Genomic DNA, 11,712 nt, shown 5'->3' with positions numbered 1-11,712 from the left:
GAATTGCCTCCTGTGACTAGTCTGTAATCATACAGGCTGGAAAATCTGTGGCCGACCTGACACAGTCCTTTGAATTCTTCTGGCAGAATAGTCAGTTCCTTAATCATGACAAGTATTCATTTATACTCATAAATTACTTAACACCAAAAGGGTTTTTTGGCCACAATGATTGTATGGTTGTCACTGGCATCATATCCCCTTTGCACACTTGTCAGTGTTTTGGTTGGCGGTCAGGAACTCACAATTGACCTTTTATCCAGCTCGATTATTGTCTTCCTCTGACAGCTGGATGCGTATATGGTTTCATGATATTTAATGATTAGGATAATTACATTTTCTATATGTTCGTTGACTGTATGCCTGCACACGGAGGCAGGTTCAACATGAAATCATAAATCTTATTTGTACTACTCACAGGTTTGAGTTTCTAGAGCTGGTTTCATTTTAAAACGTCCCCAACCAAATTTGAACCACGGATATTATAGTTCATGGTCAGCATCTTTACCCCTAAACCATAGTGGTCTCTCTGCAAATTCTTTGATTAAAAGAGTACAGTACAGTGTGAGGCTCCGATACTTAGGGAAGCATCAACCCAGGGATGTGACGCAACCAATCTGTTTCATTAATCTGCACAGCATCTAACAGCTCACTCTCTCTCCCCTGCGTCTATGTGCTCTGTAACTGCATGTGACATAACGCCCTGCAGTAAACTCGGCTAGCAGTGTAAAAGGTCAATCACCCTTTAGCGGGTTTGTCTGAAAAAAACCTGCTCATAGCCGCTAAATTTGCCAAAGCTAAACTAGACTAAGTCTTATTCTGCTCATCTCGTTTTCAGATTAGCTATTTTCCTTGTAGCTAACAAAGGTGATTACAGATCTCAACTGAATCTTTGAGTTTTTGTGTTTTACTTACAAATGTTGAAAGCTGAACCTGAGTGGATTCAGCACAGGATTCAGATCCAGTAAATCTCATCAAACCCCAGCCCCAATAATACATTTAATAAAACGACAGAATAAAATCAACTCTGTCTGCATGTTAGATGACCCTGTGGGTCGTCTATGTTATAACAAGCACTGTCGAAAGATACGTCACATCAGCTACTTTGTTTCAAGCATACTAATGCCTTAACACTTCAAGGGACAGATAAAAAGGTAGAATTTCCACTGGGGCCACTCTCGCCCAAAATACACTGACTGAATACTTGACACTGTTGTGAAGTTAGTTTGAAAATACAAAGTATGATACTATTTAACAAACAGCAAAAAGGGAGCGGCTGCTCAGTAGGCAGATCAGGTTTGATCCAACACATATTGACAGGTGTGGGTACAAGCCTTTGCAGTACAGTAAAGTTGGCTGTGTGGGTGAGGACAGGGAGGACAAAACACAGGCATTTTGCTACTGGTGCCAGCAACAACCCCTGCCACACACACACGCACACACATGTGCCACCTACACAGATGAAAGCGTTGGCTCTGTGGCAGACCACTCTGTGTCTCCCTTAGGGGCCCCATTGAGGGCTATTGTTGCTATTTATGGAATAAAGAGTCAGCAGGAGGAATGCCAGTGTGTATCTTACAGTATGATGTGTGTGCTTTTGTGCTTGTGTGGCCCTCCGTTTCTGCAACACACACACAAATGGGTGGTTCCATATCTGAAGTGTGTGTATGAATGTGCTGCCTACTTGAACATTTCCCATAAAGTTGTTACATTCACACTGTGGCTGGATCTTCATATCTTAGTACACACGCACACTCGCACGCGCGCGCGCGCGCGCGCGCGCACACACACACACACACACACACACACACACACACACACACGCTCACTCACAAACCACTGAGAGGGAAAACCGCAGCCTTGGATGGTTTAAGAGTCTTAATGTCAACAACCACCTCTAAAAGCACAAGTGTTTGTGGTGAGCAGCCATTTAAGATAAGCCAGAGGCTACTGAACGGAAAAGACTGATATCATCAAAACAGAATGTGCTGGCTGTAATGGCAGCTGATGAAATGTTTTACAAATGAACCAAGATGGATGAAAAGTAAAACGAGAAAGAAGCAGTCAAAGAAGACACTGATGATAAAATGTATCATAAAAGAAGCAAGCAATGACGGAATGAAGGAAGGAAGATGATTGAAAAGAGAAGCGGGGTGTAGTAGAACTATTGAATAAAGAAAGAAAGAAAGAGGAATGAAGAACAATAAATGGTAAAAAGATAAAGCCATGATGGATGAAAAAGCAAAGGGAAAGAAAACCTAAATTAAAAAGTTAATTACGTAAAACAAATGAGTTTTTCAGGTGGGTCTCTCGGCTTTTGAGTAACTTTTTAATTTGGCAAAAATTCAGGGACAGTTACTAACACCTGGCAAACAGCCAAACACACGAAAACCAAGAAATCAGAAAGCAATAAACCTTATGCTGTGATTAGATTTACAACAATCTTATTTGTACTGGTGTAGTGAGAAAAAAAGCTTTTGTCTGATGAAATGTAATTTGATTTAGCAGCATGCAGCCTGTGAGTTCGGGACATTAGGAGAGCAGGGTGCTGGAAGCTGCCAAGACCAGGAACATGGTCTCTAACCCAGACGCCCACCCAGGTGTGAGCGGAAACAGAGGAAAAAAAAGAAAAAAACATAATGGATTTTATACAGTCAGTAAAGGACGAGACATTTTGCTCTTAGCTTACTTTGTTTTCTACAAATTGAAAAATAAGATTCAGTAAGAGGCTGCAGAGCATTCAAATTCAATTTGTAGCTCATTATTTTAAAAACGCTTTTCTGTCCCTTCCTCTGATATTCAAATAATTGAAGTATATCAATTTGGGCAAATTGGCAAATAATTGACCAAATTGCTCGCAACACAAATGATAATTTGGCAGAAAACATGGCAAACAACAAAGATATAGAAAGAATGACAGAAGAGAGAAAGAAGGAATAAACCTATATGAATCACTTTGGTTCCAGTTTCTGGTCTCTGTGTCAGGTTTTAGGATTTCTGGGTTTAAATGCAGACACAAAATTAAGCCAGTGCTGGAATGGTTCAAGAAATTGACCCAAGACCCGAACTCTTGCATGGCGTGCATTTTTTATTTCTCTTTGCTATTTAGGCTGATTGGGACCTGAGAAAAATGATGTCCACATATGAGGACATTAGCTTTAAATTTCGATTACTGAGTGGCAGTATAATATCCTCATATGTGGTCACCAGGCCCTTGTTGAGAAAAACTTAGTATTGTGGTCTAGACAGAGAACCCAAAATGTGAGGTCCACATATGTGGACGCCAGGTCCTAGGAGGTTAAAGTTATAATATGTAACCTTTCCACATTAAAATGTCTTATACATTATATATTTTTTGAGTTGTGTACTTACATTATTCCAAATGTTTCAAGCAAATTCTCAAACTTAATGAAATATGTGATTTTAATATGGTAATGCTCCGTGTCAGTTGGTCGCCTGTGCTTCATGTTATAGTGATAGTAGAGGTAGACAGGACAGACGGGAGAAAGAGAAGGAACGCAATGCAGCAAAGGGCCCCAGCTGGATTCAAACCAAGGCCACTGTGTTAAGGACTCAGCCTTAATACATGTACACACTCTACCATGTGAGCTACCAGGGAGCAGGGTAAGATACAGTTTTTACACCTCAGCTATGTATTTTAACTGGATGAAGGATTTTAGTCATCGGATGTCTGGATCTTAAGTTATCAGAGAAATAAGCCAAGCAGATGTTAGGCAGCTCAGCTCCCAACCTCTCCAAGATGTCCTTTGTCTGCCAAATCTTGTCAGTGAGTTGCTGGTTTTTAACGTGAGACTACTTTATTCAATGTTTCTACCGGTTTAAATCCCCTGCTCCTTTTGCCAGAGAGAGGAGGACACCTGTGGATAATTTGGCTGCCGGTAAAAACCCTCCTGAACAACTGAAACTGAAGTAATCCAAACCAAGAAGAAGCTGACGGCAACAGTGGTGAAGACAACAACTCCCATGATCCCACACCACTTCATAACGTCACCAAACCTTTGTTAGTGTTTTATCTGAGAAAACCCGAGTGGCAGAAGTTACATACCGTGTAAACATAAATGTCTTACTTTGAAGGTGAAACAAATTGAATCTGGGGCGGGACAAAAATCCAAAATCCAAAAAAGTCAAAATGTACAGGAACCAAGATAAGAAAAATAAACACAGAAAACAACAAGGGAATAGTAACAGAAGCTCAAGGAAACACAAGGGAGACTGAAGTGACCTATTGACAGAGTGAGAGGAACACAGAGACTACACACACACACAACAGGGGAGCAGGTAAAGAGACACAGATGCAACTAATTGGGGTGGAGCAGGCAATCACAACAGGTGGGAAACACACAGGGAGAGGAAGTAAAACCAACTGTGAACACAACAGGTGAGATATTTCAAAATAAAACCAGAAGTTAGTTAGGAGTCCAGAAAGTCATACGGGACCAGATCTTGTCTGATCTCTGTCTGAGCTGAAGGGCAGAATATTTTATCTTTTACACCAAGGTAGAAATAATACAGATAACTGATGGTGCCTCACTCAACTCTTAGAGGTCGCCTAACAATAAAATTTAACCGTGGGTCGTAATAAGCTCTTTACACAAACGACTCATCGGGTCGTTCTTTATGGGAGGACAGCGTCCCTCAGGATGTTGTGTGGAGCATCCATGAGACCAAATGTTTAAGTACTTAATGCAAATTTTGAGTTTTTACTCATTAGATTTGGTTTATTGCAGTTGTTACTGGCTTGGTGACACCCATTATGCAAATTTAATATTTGTCGTTGACAGTATATTAGGAGTAATGGTTCATAATAGAGTAGCTCAGTGGGTAATGCTATTAGAGGTCCTGGGTTTTCGACCATTGGCCTCGTTGTTAGAGTTGCCTCTTGTTCATTGTGTACTGGGATAGGCTCTATCACCCCTTGTCTCAGCAGGGCAGGTAAGGAAATTGATGTATGTATGGATTCTTAACGAGCACACACACACATCTACACGCACGCAAAAACAACCCAGCTGGCACAGCTTTGTGCAAAGGAAAATTTGTCCAACTGCTGCTGAGTATTACTGCCTTCCAATAAATACCAGACTTACCATATTTATAAGGGGCTGCCTGTTGGTTTATGTGGGAGCTGTGTGTGTGTATTATAAAAGACTGAGAGGCAGGAATGGAAAAAGCATAAGTGGAGGAGCTGAGAGAGGAGGAGTGATATAACAGCTGGGTAATGTTTGCAGGGCATCCACCGACAGAACCTCATCAAAAGTGATGAAAAAAGATGATTCTTTTAAGAACATTACTCACTAACAATATGTAGTCTAAATAGCAAATTGGACTAAAATTAGTTAGTATGAAAAGCTGTCTCATATTTTTTGGGAGAAAATATTTTAAAATGGTAACAATTATCTTTTTTTCTCTGTGTCTTTCATTTTATTTTTGAACAAGGCTTGGAAATCAAATTAATGTCTAATACTTAATCTGTGTGTGTGTGTGTGTGTGTGTGTGAGATCAGTGATTTATGCTACTAAGCAGAGTTAAAATCTGTGTTAGTAGGTTACACTCTCAGCAAAGGCCAACCACAAGAGACCTGCCTGAAGTGTGTGTGTGTGTGTTACACTGCATTCACTTTGTGTGTGCAGAAATTTTGATGCTTGTGTTCTTGTATGCGCACACATCTATGTGTATAATTGTGTGATGTTATGTCAAAGCAAGCGTGAGAACCGGGTCAGTCTCCTGAGGAGAGGAGTAACAGTGAGATGAAGAAGCAAAGAATAAATGAGGGCAGGAGTGATGAGAAAAGGAAGAAGAAAGAGGTGAAGAAATGCTGATGCAGAGAGATCACTGACTCTAAACTAATTAGAGGGGCTAAAACCAAACTTTAGCATTATAGTATACAGTTAAAGCCAATTAAGAAACAGTGTAAAGTGGAGCAGATGGCCAGAGATGTGGGGCAGCCACTTATTTAGGCCTTGGAAAGAAAGAAATATCACTAAATTCACTGAACTGGATTTGTTCTTACTATGGCTTGACATAGGCTACTGCCACACTCCTTACTTCTTCAGTGTGTTGGTTCATATACACACACACACACACAGAGAAAGAGAGAATCACACAATATGTGTCATCTCTAGCAGTAAGCTAGTTATCTCAAAATGTCATAATTTGTGTTCCATCATTACCCTCACACATTTAAGATGAATTAGTTGAGTGGGCGACAAATTTCCTATTGTAATCTCCCCCAAGCCTGGGTGCTGTGGTGTGTGTGTGTGTGTGTGTGTGTGTGTGTTTTCATGGTACGAGTTAATTAGGAACAAGCTTTCACGGCTCGATTAAGTGAAGAGAATCTTTGATCCTTCATGCTCTGGCCTCTCATGGGCACAAACACCAGAACAACTCTGAGACACAGAGCGAGTGAGCCGGAGTGAACTGTGTGTGAGACACAAGGCGAGGGTGAAATGTGAAAATGAAGCAAAGGAGAGGCAAAATATAGGAAAGATGGAATGAGGGATGGAGCGGACAAAAGAAAGTTTTTCAGTCAAGCACATAACATTTGATTTTTAATTTAAAAAATGTGATCTTATCGTTTCTGTAAACAAAAAACTGTATTCAAAAATGTTTAAAACACAAATCTGGGTGAAAATCAGATGTTATACCACTAATCATCAATTTAAATCATTCCGTTCCATGAGCAACTCTTTCCTGTTTTCTGAATGAAATGAACACAAACAACCAAATCACTTGTTATTTAGCCTTTATTAAATAATAATAATAACATTAAAAAAGAAATTCTTCTGTACAAAGTCTACAAACAACAGTTTGAGTTATCTGGCCAGTGCCGTAGTTATGTCTTTATGTAGGGTGCATTTGTGTGTGTTTGCGTGTCTGTCAGTTGTGCATGTATGTGTGTGTATCCATCGAGACAGAAGAGGTAATACTATCTGGACTTCCAGAAGGAAAGAGTTTAAGTCAAGCAGGGGGGAGAAGGAGAGAGGGAGAGAAAGAGAGAGAGAGAGAAGTTAGGGTGGGTGTGTTCATGTGTGTGGTGCTTCTATATGTGCATGATTGTGTGTCTCACTGATCAGTGTGAGCATCATGTGCGTTTGCGAGGGAGAAAGAGCCGGACAAAGATAGCAGTGGGGAGAGAGAGAGAGAGTGAGCGAGAGAGATAGAGAGACACTATAAGAGAGCTCCAAGGCACTTGGAAAACAGTCCAATGACTCAAGGATGGACAGAAAACCCTCCATCTCTCTCTCCATTGTTCCCCTCCCTCCGTTTCTCCTTCTCTGACCATCTTTCAGCTCCTGCTCATAATCCCCTTATTTTCTTTTGTTTATTTCATCTCAGTCGGTCTCCTGGCTACATGCATGTGTGGTCTTGAAAGAGGAGAGATGAGAGAGAAAGACAAAAGGAAAGAACGGGGGCTCCAGGCAAAGATACAACAAGTGTGACATGTTTGACTCCTTTTTCCCGCCTCTGCTTCCTTTGCTCTTTCGATTTACCCCCCAAGAGAACAACAACTTGACCCGGGTAGTTCACAGACTCAGAAAACACAATGAAGGACGTTCTACGATGGAGCTTCCTCTGCTGTGGCTAAAAGCAAAGTATAAGAGACTTATACAAAGAAGACATCTGGTCCTCCGGTTGTTAAGATTTCTGTCAGGGTCACGTTGCCTCTTTACTTGTCATTCCCTCTGTGTTGTGACTGTCTCTCTCTCTCATCTTCTACCTGTCTCGTTTTATGTTTCACTTTGTCTCATTGGCTGTCTGTGTGTCTGTCTGTTCACCCCATCTGTCAGCTCTATGTCTCATTGGATATGTTTACATGCACAGAGTCACACTTCCAGTTGTTTAGATGAACCTTTTGATTCGACCCTGTCGTAGACTTTGACTGACTATGCCGACAAGTTAAATGTTCCTGACCGCAGTTTAAACAGTCGACGAGCCAAAAACATCTTTAACTGTGTGTGACATTTCACTTCAAATACAAGCATAAGGAATGTAGTAATTACTGCTTGTTATCATGTTTTATGTTGCCATAAAATTGGACCCATGATGCAAAGCTCTCTTATGAATTCTGCTCATGTAAAGCTAATTAGCAACTGTCATGTATGTTTACTAGCAACATCTACTTCTAATGAAGGAAGTAGTGTGGCTTAAATACTAAATACTGTGCAGGTGTGGAGGTCAGGATGGATGGCCGGTTGTACAGAGAAGTTTGACCTTCACAAATAGCTTTTAGTTGTCTAAACATAACCATTATATTATGCTTTCGTTGACACATCTGTACATAGCAGGGAAAACATAAGAAAAATGTTCCAGATATGTTTAACATGACAATTCTGCAAATATGTTGATTTTAAAAAACAGCACGTGAAAAGGCATTAAAGGTACCCTGTTGAGTTTTCTTGTACATTTATATATATATATATATAATTCATATAATATAATCTTTAATTCTTAATATTTTACTCCCCTATGTAGCTTAGTACAGCACACTGAATCTTGCTGTCCATGTACAAGGACACTGACTGTCAGTCAGAGGAACAGTGTGAAACCATGTTGCTGCATGCTTGTGCAGGAGATACAAACAAAATGGGGACCCACTCTTAAAAACATCGCTCCACAGCGCCACTAGTGGTCAACAACTCTGCAGGGTACCTTTAAGTTTCCACCAGAATGTTTTTAACTGAAACTAAATCTTCTTCGGAGAAACACATTTTTGGCAAATTTTCTTTTTTGTTGTTGCAGTGACTTCATCAGGCGGATTAATGAACTAAAACACTGGTTTTAGTTGTAATGTTCAGACATCAACAGGTTACTTCAACTGATAATGAGACTTTTCCTGGATGTAAACATATCCACCCCGCCCCCCTTCTTTCTGTCTGTCTGTCAATCTTTCTGTGTGTGTGTGTATGTGTGTGTGCGTGTGTGTGCGGTTGTGTGTGTCTCCTTCTGTTCATCAGTCTCTCCAGCAGCACTGGCCCTCCTCGATGGCTGTCCTCCGATACAGCGTATACTGTAGTTAGCTTAAGGCTCGATTGTGTGTCCAAGAAAGTCGACAGTACGATTTCCATTCTCCTCTTAGAGTCATTCTTTCTCCTTCCATTTCTGAGCGTCCTTCGTTCAAGGGCTGACATTAAGAGTGGTGGATAAAAGGCAGGATGATTAATCACTCTTAGTCCGTTCTCCACCCAGCATCTTTTAACACTTGTTCAGACCCCCCTGTGCACATACACAGCTCTTTGGCAATCCATAGGTTGCAATAAAACAATCACTGACATTTTGTTCACACAGTGTCTGTCCTTCATTTTGGGCATCATACAGTCTGAAAAGCAAAAAAATATAGATATATACCAAAGACAAACTCTAGAATACTGAATCTAAAGCACGACTCCATAACAGCATGTTAGATTTAGATAAACCTCTGATTTTCTGTCTTCCATCTCACTTTACCTTTCTTCTACTCTTAAAGACTGATAATCTGTAATGGAAAATGATCCAAAATAGAAAAGGACTGAAGTAACAGTTAAGACCATAGAGTCCAACACAACGCTAAAGAAAGTCTAAAAATGGCATAAGAGCTCTACAGGGCGGCTACGAACTAAAGCTGGCTTTTCTTTACCTTTTTTTTTTTTTTCCAAACAGACACAAGTCTAAAACAGAACAAAAACAGTCACCATTACTCTTCTATGCCACTGGTTTCAAAAAGCGCAGACCAAGGGCAGACAAGGGAGTGAGCGAGCGCCGTATGTCAGGCTAATGGACGTTTGAAACTCACAGAACTCATATCTAAAACTTTCAGAAACAAACAAAAAAAGAAAATGTCCTTTTTCATCCTCTTTTCCTTCTTCGCCTTTAGAAATCTAGATTCATTTGAGTTGTGTGGTTTGATATTCTTTTTTATACTTCTTTAGGAGGGGTGGGGGGGTGGAGGGGGGGGCGGGGTTAGGCATTCACTTGATATGTGTTGATTTCAGTCAAAAGTACCCACATTAAATGGTCCACTGGTGCTGAAGTCTTCACGAACAGTCAGAAGCTGGGACTTTTTGATTTCTGCATGCCGTCTCTATTGGCCACATTCAAATTCAAGCTCTTCAGGACAAATCTGACGTTGCCCTTCTGCAAAGTACCAGCCACGGGTAAATGTTAATGAAATTCCTGTCGTTGTTAAGAATCCCATCACCAATATTATCACCCTAGACTATGCTGTCATTTGTGGTCCAAATGTCCAGATTGTCATGGGTGCTCTAGTCCGTCCAATTCAGCTTCATTCCAGTGGCTGGTGGGTTATATTCTATGGTAGATCTGTCATTCATATTCATTTATTCATTCCTTCATTCATTCACAGGCTTTTTAGATTTGAGCAGGCTCTCTCCTGCAGGCGGAGGAGATATGGTACTGTAGGTAGGGGAGACTGGGGTCGGATGTTCCCCCAGTTTAGGCCTCATAGCATGTAGGGGAGATCAAGATCACAAGTTCCCCCCCGGCTCGCAAATAAGTGGGGGGAAACTCTGGGTTGAATGTTACCCCTTTAGACATCAGAGCAAGGAAGTAGCAGGATATTGGTTAGGGGACACTGGGGATTGAAATAACAGATAGTGCTTCTTTTTCATGTTTTTTTTGTCCAAACAGAACAGAATTACTTTTGCAGGGGATCATGGGACACATCTTTCCCCATTGCTCTCCAGAGTTCTCCTCCTCCTCCTCCTCCTCCGTCTCTTCATGCCTCTGAGCAGCACCTCTGCTGGTTTATCTTTACTTTATGCTTGATCCCGTCGTACAGCTCAAAGTTGTAGTTCTCCAGCGTCGTGGAGGAGCGCGAGGAGAGCCCGCTGTAGGAGCACGTGCAGTAGAGGAGCAGTCCTGCGCAAACTGCACCCAGCAGGACGCCCAGAGAGCTCATCACAATGATGGTGAGGAGGATGGGATCCAGTGTGTACAGCCAGGCGTTGTCCTTGTCTTTCTCTGACACCAGGGTGACGGAGGGAGGGTCCATATCAGAGGAGGACGGGGTGGAGAAGGACGAAGGCCACCCGGGGAAGATGTATTCTGGAGACAGAAGAGTAAACTTTAGAAAACACTTCTATAATTTATTAGAAATGTTAAAGTTAAATAACCACCACAGACCAGTAGTTCTGCATGTGTTGTGATGTTCAACTTAATGGGTTACAAAACTCAACAAGCTTCAAGTGACTGCTAATTGAGAGATGAATGTAGACCAATAATAATAACAACAGGAAGATCACATCAAAAGATTTTGATGGAAAACTTTAATTGGTGCTGGTATATTAAAAAAACAAAACAAAACGGTATATTCCTTAAAATTGAGACTACGTAACATTTACTAAGCAGTTCTTCCGTGGCCACAAGGGACAATTACAATATAATGGCAAATATTGACATGTAGTGTAATGGTTAATATAAGTAGAGATGTTTCATAAAGTGAGTGAACTGACTGAGGTGCCATTTATGCAGCAATATCTATCTATAGTTATCTTACATTAGCTATTAGTCACACCAGTGCAAGTCAGGCTGGTGCAGCAAAACGCTGTGGTGCGCTGAAGTGAGTAAGTGTGTGTTTTATTGCTTATATACTTAACATTTTATATGTAAGAAGATGAATGTGGTCTTGCTTCCTTTGAAAAGTCACAGTCTCACTTTAAAGAAATTGATTTAACTGTATTTGAGGCAAATGTCCAACATGGC

At 40.9% G+C, this 11,712-nt stretch overlaps 1 protein-coding gene across 2 annotated transcripts in view; it reads right to left on the bottom strand.

Moving 5' to 3' along the window:
- Nucleotides 1-6,740: 6,740 nt before the first annotated feature.
- The window catches only part of LOC130177231 (neuropilin-2-like), a 96,369-nt gene continuing 91,397 nt past the window's right edge, over nucleotides 6,741-11,712 (bottom strand). For both annotated transcript variants that reach the window (XM_056388748.1, XM_056388751.1), the window contains one exon: nucleotides 6,741-11,055. In XM_056388748.1, the coding sequence (XP_056244723.1) occupies nucleotides 10,727-11,055 (329 nt within the window). In that variant the 3' untranslated portion in view covers nucleotides 6,741-10,726. The remainder of the gene's footprint in view (nucleotides 11,056-11,712) is intronic.

This window comes from Seriola aureovittata, chromosome 11 (assembly GCF_021018895.1).
Source record: "Seriola aureovittata isolate HTS-2021-v1 ecotype China chromosome 11, ASM2101889v1, whole genome shotgun sequence".
Lineage (NCBI taxonomy): Eukaryota > Metazoa > Chordata > Actinopteri > Carangiformes > Carangidae > Seriola > Seriola aureovittata.
Note: the sequence above shows the minus strand (reverse complement) of the source record. Positions and strands in the feature narration are given on the sequence as shown.